Source organism: Ranitomeya imitator, chromosome 4 (genome assembly GCF_032444005.1).
Source record: "Ranitomeya imitator isolate aRanImi1 chromosome 4, aRanImi1.pri, whole genome shotgun sequence".
NCBI classification, from domain to species: domain Eukaryota; kingdom Metazoa; phylum Chordata; class Amphibia; order Anura; family Dendrobatidae; genus Ranitomeya; species Ranitomeya imitator.
The window spans coordinates 432,279,569-432,292,286 of NC_091285.1; the positions used below are offsets into that span (position 1 = coordinate 432,279,569).

The 12,718-nt window shown below is 39.6% G+C and overlaps 1 protein-coding gene across 1 annotated transcript in view; it reads right to left on the bottom strand.

The window, feature by feature from the left end:
* Positions 1–9,049: 9,049 nt before the first annotated feature.
* Positions 9,050–12,718, bottom strand: part of SLC28A1 (solute carrier family 28 member 1) — a 200,717-nt gene continuing 197,048 nt past the window's right edge. Inside the window, exons 15-18 of the mRNA XM_069765557.1 lie at positions 12,620–12,701; positions 12,292–12,390; positions 11,608–11,722; positions 9,050–9,607 (exon numbers count right to left, since the gene is read on the bottom strand). Of these exons, the coding sequence (XP_069621658.1) occupies positions 9,478–9,607; positions 11,608–11,722; positions 12,292–12,390; positions 12,620–12,701 (426 nt within the window). The 3' untranslated portion in view covers positions 9,050–9,477. The remainder of the gene's footprint in view (positions 9,608–11,607; positions 11,723–12,291; positions 12,391–12,619; positions 12,702–12,718) is intronic.

The following is a 12,718-nucleotide window of genomic DNA, read 5'->3' on the forward strand; positions in this document are numbered from 1 at the left end:
GAAAAAAGTAGTGGCCTTTGGTAATTCACGAAAACAGAGTGGGTAAACTTTTATTCTACAGTCGAGAGGAAATTATATCCAGAATATTGAATTCCTTGTAAGCTCATTTTAAATAGAAGCTGGCCTAGGGATTGCCAACTCCCCAGCAATCAATTCTTACACCCAGGGGAGTTGTGACTGGTGGAAAATCCAACAGTATCATTAAATGATTTGCAAAAAAGGTAAATGGCCATTCAGTGTATGTGCCTGCGATCCAGAGTTGCTGCGGGTTGGATGCTGCGTACTTGTGCAATGTCAAACCCGCAGCGGCCAGATGTTTCAGCATAGTGGATGGGATTTCAAGAAATCCCATGTTCACTATGCGCCCAGACACATCCGTGGATCACCCGTGGAGATGGACATGGGGCACATCTTTCCAGACCGCAGCATGACAAATTCTCTAGCACATACGTTGAAAGTCTCCCAAAGATAAATTTAATCAATGGAATGTATTGGATACGGTGAATCTTGACGATTCACACCTGCTGATTCATCTGCGTTTAATAAACGACAGCGCTTTGGATGCAGCGAACAAGCCGTGCATCCAAAGTGCTGCTAGCTCTGAATCGTGGGCACACGGCCTCACTCTGGTTAGACAGCACATTTTTCAGGTATTGAAACAACTAGATTGGTAGAAAAAATATAGCGCTTTTATTATCTGCTTTTCATTTGCTTGTTTCCTTTAGCTGTTTGTCAGCATCACTAGCATTCCATTATGCAACCTGTTTTATTTCTTACTTTTTTTCTAGTTTTTCATGATCCCTCACTCCATTCAATTCCCATGCCCATGCACTATATGTTTTTGAAAAGCATGAGTTTTTTTGTTATTTTTGCTATCCACTTCAAATTCAACTCAATTCACCTTTTTCACATTGCATTTAGAGGATAAGAGCCTCAATTCACAGTAGAGCAATTCATCCCAAACTCTAAAAAATACAATACGTCTGCTAGGCAGAGCATGCGTTATCAATAAGAAGAAGGAAATAAGTCAAGTCGCTCCCTGAGATCACTGATAATGGCTTGAATATAGACCCAATACTTCTTTTCCCTGACATCTGCTATTGGGAAATTGTCAGGACACCCTCAATCGTTGTTTCCCCTGGGATCTCATAAGACACACTCATATATTTTATATCCAATCGAAGAAAGAAAGAAGGAGAGGCGGCACTCACAGATCCATGATGAGAGGTAACTTTTATTGAAAGCGCCAGGAGGGTGCGAAACGGCCGTCGTCAGGCTTGCCGCACTGCATGTTTTGTACCCCCGGCTGATGGCTTTTAATCAATAAAAGTTACCTCTCATCATGGATCGGTGAGTGCCGCCTCTCCTTCTTTCTTTCTTCGATTGGACTTGGACTTGTTTTTTGTGGCTAGAGCACCTCAGATCCGGCGGTCAAGACTCCCATCACAGGTGAGCAGGCGCATGCTGTTTCCTTTGAGCGGTGGTGCTGTCAGCTTTTTTTCTTTACGATTGCCTCATATATTTTATAGTTTTTTAGTACTATTGAAAGCAGTGGGTTTGGATGACATTAGTCTGACATGTATAGGCACAGTAAGAATGGCATGCAGTGTGATCAATGAAGTCTGGATGAAGGTAACCACTCATACTTGATGGACCACATTATAGGTTAAAAAATATAACTGTTAGCCATTGTTGGGCAATGTTATACAGTGGTATCAGTTATGAATATGAACATACCCTAAGTCAATTATAGGACTCAGTAATGACCAGTCAAGTGTGAAAAAATGTCTTCTAGGCTGATGAAAAAGATCAAAGGCCTCATGCACATATCTGTGTTTTAAACAGACAGCAGACGAATGCAACAAATAGTTGTTGAGTTTGGTCCACAAAAAAACCCAAACTCAAACATGTCTTTTCTTTTTGCAGGACCATCGATTTTTTTTTTTACCAGTATCCTAATTACCACCATATGCCTTGTGTCCCTTCTTGACTTCTCTAAGCTAGGTAGTCATATGTTGGAAAGTACTGGGATTATTTTCTCAAAAAATTTACGCCAGTCATCTGGTGTATAAAAGTCTCTAAATTCCGTGAAATACTTAGATAAAGCTGTAAATTTTTTGTGTTTACACCAGCGCCATCACTTTATCAAAAAGTGCGTGAGGCTTAGTGAAAGGAGACATGGTCAGTAACTGCCCAACAAATTCACGATAATTTACAATACAATAGAAAGTTGTGTAATTTATAGCAGAAATCTATTCCAGCCCATAGCTGGAGGAGCATCAAGGTGGACTTTACTCCAACAAGCTTTCTTTAATTTTTAAAAAAAAAAAAATGTGCAGAATTTTATTTTGTACTGTAAGTATTGTGAAATGTACAATACAACATTTTAAAGAATATAATAAGCAAAAAAAGAAGTATAAACTCAGGGTTACTGTTACCCAGTAAAGCTAAACTAGACTTTAATGCTGGAGGAGAGAAAGATTGGGCAGCTTTAATTCAGCCAACAGCTATCGAACATATATGGTCAACTACAGTTGCGCTCAAAAGTTTACATGCCCCAGCAGAATTTTTGCTTTCTTGGCGTTTTTTCAGAGAATATGAATGATAACACGACAACTTTTTCTCCACTCATGGTTAGTGGTTGGATGAAGTCATTTTTAGTCAAACTACTGTGTTTTCTCTTTTTAAATCATAACGAGAACCCAAAACATCCAAATGACCCTGATCAAAAGTTTACATACCCTATTTCTTAATATCGTGTATTTCCCCCTCTAACATCAATGACAGCTTGAAGTCTTTTGCGGTGGTTGTGGATGAGGTTCTTTATTTTGTCATATGGTAAAGCTGCCCTCCAGTTCCTGTAAATTCCTGGGCTGTCTAGCATGAACTGCGCGCTTGAGATCTCCCCAGAGTGGCTCAATGTTATAGAGGTCATGAGACTGAGATGACCACTCCAGAACCTTCACTTTGTTCTGCTGTAGCCAATGACAGGTCGACTTGGCCTTGTGTTTTGGATCATTGTCATCTTGGAACGTCAACGTGATGCATTCATCTTTCCGTAAACTTTGACCAAGTTCCCTGTGCCTTTATAGCGCACACATCCCCAAAACATCAGTGATCCACCTCCATACTTTACAGTAGGAATGGTGTTCCTTTCATCACAGGCCTTCTTGACCTCTCTCCAAATGTAAGATTTATGGTTGAGGCCAAAAAGTTAAATTGTAGCCTCATCACTCCAAATTACCTTGTCTCAGAAGTTTTGAGGCTTGTCTCTGTGCTGTTTTGGGTATTGTAGGCGAGGTACTTTGTGGCATTTGCGCAATAATGGTTTTCTTCTGGTGACTCGACCATGCAGCCCATTTTCCTTCAAGTGCCTCCTTATTGTGCATCTTGAAACATAGTAACATAGTAACATAGTAACATAGTTAGTAAGGCCGAAAAAAGACATTTGTCCATCCAGTTCAGCCTATATTCCATCATAATAAATACCCAGATCTACGTCCTTCTACAGAACCTAATAATTGTATGATACAATATTGTTCTGCTCCAGGAAGACATCCAGGCCTCTCTTGAACCCCTCGACTGAGTTCGCCATCACCACCTCCTCAGGCAAGCAATTCCAGATTCTCACTGCCCTAACAGTAAAGAATCCTCTTCTATGTTGGTGGAAAAACCTTCTCTCCTCCAGACGCAAAGAATGCCCCCTTGTGCCCGTCACCCACCTTGGTATAAACAGATCCTCAGCGAGATATTTGTATTGTCCCCTTATATACTTATACATGGTTATTAGATCGCCCCTCAGTCGTCTTTTTTCTAGACTAAATAATCCTAATTTCGCTAATCTATCTGGGTATTGTAGTTCTCCCATCCCCTTTATTAATTTTGTTGCCCTCCTTTGTACTCTCTCTAGTTCCATTATATCCTTCCTGAGCACCGGTGCCCAAAACTGGACACAGTACAGCCACACTGCTAGTTTTCAGAGAGTCCTGTATTTCAGCTTATGTTATTTGTAGGTTTTTCTTTGCATCCCAAACAATTTTCCTGACAGTTGTGGACAACATTTTTGTTGGTCTACTTGACCATGGTTTTGTTTTTAAAGAACCCCAGATTTTCCATTTGTTAATCACAGTTTGAATACTGGAAACAGGAACAGATGGGCTACTTGCACAGTGAACAAGTCTGTATGATCATGTTCACACACCACCAAGAAACCTGAAGACACAAAAGAGAATAGTAAAACCAAAAACACTCAGTTTGAAAAAATGTTGCAGTAATCCGCAAGTGCTAGTAAAAGATGTAAAAAACAGGGTATTTGGTTGATACGTTTTTTGCAAAAAATGTATACTAAGCTGCTCTACCAATCTTCACGGTATACCCTTATCAGAGCAGTCCTAACTAATGTATGCAATCCCTATCTGATGTATTTAAAAACCTGATCATCTGTATATAACCTGTGTGAACAGGGTTCAGAGAGGAAAAATCCATGTGTGCATACAGGGTAGAACAGCTTTTGTGCAGATAGCCCAAGAGGAGTGGTGGAACTCCCCAATCTTGTAGACACAAGAGAACAATTATGGAAACAGGAACACATGGGCTACTTGCACAGTGAACAAGTCTGTATGATCATGTTCACACACCACCAAGAAACCTGAAGACACAAAAGAGAATAGTAAAACCAAAAACACTCAGTTTGAAAAAATGTTGCAGTAATCCGCAAGTGCTAGTAAAAGATGTAAAAAACAGGGTATTTGGTTGATACGTTTTTTGCAAAAAATGTATACTAAGCTGCTCTACCAATCTTCACGGTATACCCTTATCAGAGCAGTCCTAACTAATGTATGCAATCGCTATCTGATGTATTTAAAAACCTGATCATCTGTATATAACCTGTGTGAACAGGGTTCAGAGAGGAAAAATCTATGTGTGCATACAGGGTAGAACAGCTTTTGTGCAGATAGCCCAAGAGGAGTGGTGGAACTCCCCAATCTTGTAGACACAAGAAAACAATTATGGAAACAGGAACACATGGGCTACTTGCACAGTGAACAAGTCTGTATGATCATGTTCACACACCACCAAGAAACCTGAAGACACAAAAGAGAATAGTAAAACCAAAAACACTCAGTTTGAAAAAATGTTGCAGTAATCCGCAAGTGCTAGTAAAAGATGTAAAAAACAGGGTATTTGGTTGATACGTTTTTTGCAAAAAATGTATACTAAGCTGCTCTACCAATCTTCACAGTTTGAATACTACTGACTGGCATTGTCATTTCCTTGGATATCTTTTTGTATCCCTTTCCTGTTTTATACAGTTCAACTACCTTTTCCCATAGATCCGTTGACAATTCTTTTGTTTTCCCCATGACTCACAATCCAGAGACGTCAGTGGCTGGATGAATGATGCAAGAGTCAGCGTAGTTCCCAGAAATTCACTCAGCTTTTATGCACATACACTGATTACAAGCAAATAGGTCACAGGTGAGGATGTTACCTTTAGTAGCCATACAAATCCATTTGTGTCAACTTCTGTGCATGTTATCAGGCCAAAATCATCAGGGTATGTAAACTTTTGATCAGGTAATTTGGATGTTTTGGGTTGTCATTATGATTTAAAAAGAGAAACCACAGTAGTTTGAAAATAAATGGCTTCACCTAACCACTAACCATGAGTGGAGAAAAAGTTTTGGTGTTATCATTCATATTCTCTGGAAAAGGCCAAGAAAGTAAAAATTCTACCAGGGTATGTAAACTTTTGAGCACAACTATAGGTGACCATGTTTTGTCCTATAAACCATAGCATTGCAGTATATCCTATAAGCAATTAGATGATAGCAACTTCAAGTTACCAAAAGGGATTACATAATGTAAATGTATATCTGTCAGGAAATAATAGGCATGGGAGCTATAATCATACAGTGGTTTGCAAAAGTATTCACCCCTAGGCTTTTTATCTATTTTGTTACATTACAACCTGTTTTTAAAGGTTTTTGCAAACTGATTTGTGTATGATACATCAGCACTAAATAATCTCATTTTGGTGAAGTGAAAAAATATAGACATAAATCAAATTTATGGGATCAAATAAGTAACAATTGACATATGCATATGTATTCACCCCTTTTGCGATGAAGCCCTTAAAAATTTCTGGTGTAAGTAATTATATACATAAGTCACATGTTTAGTGAAAGGAAGTCCATCTGTGTGCAGTCCAAGTGTCACATAACTTGTCAGTATATATACATCTTTTCTGAAAGGCGACAGACACTGCAACACCATTAAGCAAGAGGCACCACTAAGCAAAAACGCCATGAAGACCAAGGAGATCTTCAAAGTCAGGGACAAAGTTGTTGAGAAGTACAAGCCAGGGTAGGATTATTAAAAAAAATATATCCCAATCGCGGATGATCTCCTGGGGCACCATCAAATCCGTAATCATCAAATGAAAAGAACATGGTAACACAACAAACCTACCAAGAGAGGGCTGCATAACAAAACTCTCAGCCTGGGCAAGCAGGGCATTAATCAGAGAGGAAGCACAGAGACCAAAGGTAACCCTGAAGGAACTGCAGATTTCCAAAGCAGAGACTGGGAACCTCCATAGAGGTGGCCTTTAAGGAAAAGTTAGCAGAAAAAAGCCTTTACTTACACACAAAAACTGTAAGGCTTGTTTTGAGTTTGCCAAGACATGTGGGAGACTCCCCAAACATATGGAGAAAGGTGCTGTGGTCAGATGAGACAAAAATTGAGCTTTCTGGCCACCAAGGTAAAGTTATGTTTGTCGCCAAACAAACACAGCTCATCACCCCAATAACACCAATGTTTTTTGGCAGCTGGGACAGGGAAAATGGTCTGAGTCGAGGGGAAGATGGATGGTGCGAAATACAGGAATATTCTTGAGCAACACCTCTTTCAGTCTATCAGTGATTTGTGACTGGGACAGAGGTACACCTTCCAACAAGACAATGACCCAAAGCATAAGGCTAAATCAACACTCAAGTGGTTTAAGGAGAAATATGTAAATGTTTTGGAGTGGCCTAGTCAAAACCCAGACCTTAACCCAATTGAGAATCTGTGGTCAGTCTAAAAGATTGCTGTTCACCAGAGGAAACCATCTAACTTGAAGGAGCTGGAGCAGTTTTGCCTTGAGGAATAGGCAAAAATCCCAGTAGCAAGCAAAATAAACTGATGGAGGTTTTGTAATTTTCAACTTGCAAGCAGTGAAAAATAGAGAGCACATGGATATAACTATGATGGAGTCTGTGTGCTGTCAATTTTTTTGCAGACCAGTTCATTCATATGGATAAGTTCGGTCTAAAAGTAAGACCAAAATAGGATGTCTCAGTTTTTTTATGCAAAAAGCTTACATGTGACAAGCCTTTTAGACTATAAATGTGAATGAGCTCTTAGGTGTACCCTTTCCTAGTTTTGCCAAAAACTTGATTGGTTCCCAGGTGGAGCAAATGGGAACATTTTTTTCTAAGGTCAGATTCACACACCAGGGTGTAATAGACAACGATGCACGGACTGGCCCTGGGTCTCCTGTATGTACCTGTAAGTCTGTTGAGTTTGGGTCTGGTGACCTGGCTCGGGAATCATGGACCATGACAAACGGATGTGTGAACGCAGCCTAAGAGTAAACATTTCCATCTTCCTTCTGGTGAGATCACCCTTAAAGAAATATGTCAGTTGCATAAGTTGTATAATAACAAATTACCCGCTGTGGCGTCAACCATAACTCTTCAAAAGGGATTTTCCAATTTTAGCTGTCTCGTAAGGCCCCTTCACATTAAGCGACGCTGCAGCGATACCGACAACGATCCGGATCGCTGCAGCGTCGCTGTTTGGTCGCTGGAGAGCTGTCACACAGACAGCTCTCCAGCGACCAACGATGCCGGTAACCAGGGTAAACATCGGGTTACTAAGCGCATGGCCGCGCTTAGTAACCCGATGTTTACCCTGGTTACCATCCTAAAAGTAAAAAAAAACAAACACTACATACTTACCTACCGCTGTCTGTCCTCCAGCGCTGTGCTTCTCTGCACTCCTCCTGTACTGGCTGTGAGCACAGCGGCCGGAAAGCAGAGCGGTGACGTCACCGCTCTGCTTTCCGGCTGACCGACGCTCACAGCCAGTACAGGAGGAGTGCAGAGCACAGCGCTGGAGGACAGACGGCTGTAGGTAAGTATGTAGTGTTTGGTTTTTTTTACTTTTAGGATGGTAACCAGGGTAAACATCGGGTTACTAAGCGCGGCCCTGCGCTTAGTTACCCGATGTTTACCCTGGTTACCAGTGAAGACATCACACACGCCGATCCAGCGATGTCAGCAGGAGTCCAGCGACGAAATAAAGTTCTGGACTTTATTCAGCGACCAACGATCTCCCAGCAGGGGCCTGATCGTTGGTCGCTGTCACACAGAACGATTTCATTAACGATATCGTTGCTACATCACAAAAAGCAACGATATCGTTAACAATATCGTTATGTGTGAAGGTACCTTTACCCCTAGGTTTAGACTACAGTAACTAAAAATAATCAAATCAGCATTACACATCTTTTCCAAGTAGTTTTTGTTGACTGTCTGCTGTGGTGATATCACAACTAAAGTACGTGTGGTCGCTACAACCAACCAAGAGATTGAGCAGCAATGCTGATGTAGATTGCACAAGCCGTAAAAGCCAGGATTGCATTTGGCACTAATGTCAGCCTATATAACCCGGCTCTCCTAACAGCAGCAAACAAGTAATTGTCTTATATTTTATTATGTTTTTAAGCCGGCATCTTGCTGCTAGTCACGCTATCCAGTGCTTCTCTACACTGTCATTTGTCATCACCAACTCTTTCTTCTCCTCCAGAGAGAGCATGGCACCATCTTCAGAACCTGGAAGAGGGTAGATCTGACCAAAAATCACCATCAGAGCACAGTGTAGAGACACATTAGATCGTGTGACTGGCAACGAGATATCAACTTAGAAGAATGTAAACAGATAATCACAAATATGTTTGTCTGGAGCTGTTGGGACAGATTTGGACACGTTATAACAATGGACAAACTCTTTAAGGCTTTTTTTTTATTGTTATTGATTATGACACATCCAACATACATTACATACATTACAAACCAAGGGGGTTGTTTTTCAATATATTAGACAGTATAACGTTTGATGAACATTGTACCTTGGCAAAATAATACAATCAGGTTATTCTGAAGTCTGATGAGATGTCCTTCATGATGCAGATCGAATGTAAACTTCCACTTTCCTGCATTTTATGATGTGTGAAGAAGATAACTTACCATTGTGTTAAAATATTCCATGTTATAAATGATGAATGAAACTACTTTATAAATAATTGATGTGGCTGTTGTTCTGGAAGCATCAGTCCGCAGTCCACATGGCTGACGTTCTTATATCGGCATGCAAGTAATTCCGCATGCTGTTGTTTTTCAGTGCTGGTCTGTCCCATTTTTGCATGAGAAATTAGAAGACTGTCAAACCTTGACAAACTGTATTGTTGTAAACTGAGCAGCAATTTATCAAAGACACATTAGAGTGCGATACATTTTCCCAGCCATTTACAAATGACAGTGTCCCATTTATATTTTCAGTGCTGTAAAAGGAAAGAAAAATGTATGAAGTGTAAGTGATTTTCACAAGCAGATGAAAGGTAAGTATGTATTTCAGCCTGTCTAGATGGCAGGATTCACGGAACCTCAATAGATGAGCAAATCGATTAGTCGCGGATGAAATTTGAGCCTGATTTTAAAAAACTCTCAGAAGTCTGTAAATTTGAACAATTTATGATTCGTTCTGCCCAAATCACCTGAAATGATTATCTCCATTCCACATATTGTAAAAAATGCATAAGCCAGAAAATGATCACACAATTTCAAGAGTGAATCTGGATAGGGAGAGGAACTCAAAGCTCACAGCTTAGTCATAGGGAAAAAAGCCATAGATCACTAAACAAACTGTACATGCCAGAACGATTCATCAAGACATTTTTTTATTCATCAAGTATGTCTTATGCCGTTCTTGATGAGGAGACGGGTTGGAGTGTAAGGCGCCTGATCTTAAGAGGGGGATGACTTTTAATGAATCAGGCGAGGCGCAAAGTGGCTTGCTTCACCGTGTGTGCTTTGCCCCTAATCTTAACCCAGTGGAAGCATACAAGAGCAACAATTTAATCAGTTAAATTAAATTAATAACCATATACATTTGTAAACAATTATGTATAGTCTCTTTTGGGGGGGCTGGAGGAGATTGTAGGTAAGCAATTACATTTTCCACACATTTTTATGCCCATTTCCATGGCTGTAGCAGTGGAATCAGGCTGGAAAAGAGGTCCTGTGATCTACAAGCTGATAGTTATGGGCATGTGATTAAAATCAACATTTTTGTATCAAAAGGAAATTTAAACAAGAGTATTAAGTAATAGATTAATTATTATGGTTGTCTTTTAATGCTATAGGGCAATAGTTAAAAAATGTATGTTTTTGTTAGAAAGTAAAATAGGTTTTGTACTTCAAGAAAAGTGGACCCCAAACTCTTTTATATACGTACCATAGCAAAGAGAGCAGGTACTTACCCTGCACACATCCCGTGCTGACTTTCCGCTGCTGCTCTGGTCTCAGCGTTTTTGCGGCATCAGAGTTGTCACATTGACATCCCACATCACCGCAGCAGGCAACCATTGAGATCAGCAGTTTCTCCTAAGTGTGTTTGTCTCTATTATTCATTTACTTACAGTGTAGATGTAATGCTTTTGTTATAGGAGTGGTCCAAAGCAAAAAGTTATTTTAATCCTAAATGCCTTTTTATTTAAATTCATAATCTAATCTCTTTATTAATATATTTTAATTAAAAGGACTTCCTCTATGATAACGCTTAATTTGAGAATTGAAGTGCATCATCAGGTGGCACAGGCTATGGTCACCGCTGCAGCCTCTGGCCCTCCCTAAAATGAAACATCATCGGTGACGTCTGCGTCATGGACTGGGCTAGTACCTGCTTTATTGAGCATGAATCAGTTGTCATTTTCGACGTATGTTCAGATGATTCTTATCACTGTGCAATATGGACAGTGACAGTGCGCTCCCTCGCCGGCTCTGATCAGAAGTGACATGACAGCAACAGAGCGCACTGTTAGTACACATTGTAAGAAGATTACCCAATGTGCAGGAAAAGGAGAGCTCAGCAGTGACATCACTTGCAGGGGCGGTGCTGGACTTCTGAATCTCTTCCCCCATACTGGGTAATCATTATCAAAGAGGAAGTAGTGAATAAAAAATAAAAGCAGTTAGAGTAGTAAGTAAGGTAATGGTAGAGACTTTTTAATTAAAGTACATTAGAAATTAGATCAGATTATGACATTAAATAGATAGGCATTTAGGATTAAACTAAATGCTAGCTTTGAACCACCCCTTTAAATTTAACAGGAACATGAGGCATAGCCAAAATCATTGACTGCACTTTGACTTGTGGTTTACTTGTGCTTCCAACTATGTTTTCCCTGAGGTCACTTGACCAAGTGATTAATAGACAATCCCTTTTTCTCTTGCAATTAAATTCATTATTACAGTCATAAAAGTATGTGTTAGTCACACTAACCTTTCATAAATGTCCTTACAACAGACATAAAGATGATAGGTTTTGTTCCCATAAGGATCTATATCTCCGAGAAATGGTATGCAATTCACGGAATCTCTTGGGGTGAACAATATTCCTGCAACATAAAATAAGTTATAGATGGTAAACAAGTTATTGGAATAGTTACCAACTCTGATAATCTCCTGGCCACTCCAATAGTGCTAATAAACACAAATACAACTATTAATTATACATTGATTCTAATATTAGAGAACATGGCTATTAAGATCCATAACTCAACTCTCTTCTGACTCAATGCTCAGGATAGGGTCAAATGTTGGGGCTGTAGATTTCAGCTAACACACTTCAGTTTTGCTGCAGTTCTGTGGAAATTGGCTGTAAACCAAAAAAATGCACTTTTTTTGTATAACATTAGAAAACCACAGTGAAAAACTGCAATGTGGCCACGTTGAGGCTGCAGCATGTTAACAGGGCATAAATCACTTGGGTGAGTGTTTCTTTTTATGTGTATTTATCTCAATGGAAAGAAGAGAATAAGTCCAACACTTGCATGGAAAGCTCAGGAATGAACCTGTTGAGGGGTTTGTCGAGTCTTGCAAAATCCTGATTTTTACATGTATATAAAAAGCAGCAAATATTAATTAAGTGCTACAAAATCAAAGAGAATAACATAAAAAAATATACCTGCAATGCTTGCATTAACAAATGATACACACGCTCCAGTCATCAAAGCCCGAACCACTACTTTGGCAAGGTCACCTTTACGCTCCTGAGCCATAGAGGCTGAGATACAAAAGGATTATGTTAATTGATGAGACACAAATGGATTATGTTAATGGTTTAATTAATAAGTGAATGCTAAAGAATAATTAATAATAAACTTAATTTTACAGATCACTCAAACAAATCACCATACTATAAGGATATCAGTTAGTGAGGACTTCTTAGAGAATTTTAGTGACATTTGATTTTTAACTCTATAATGTTTTATTTTATGGTAAGATAAACTTACACAGTCCTCCTAGCATGATCCCAATTGAGCTGATATTGGCAAATCCACAAAGGGCAAATGTAGTGATGATCTCTGCTCGCTCCTGCAAAACACAACAGG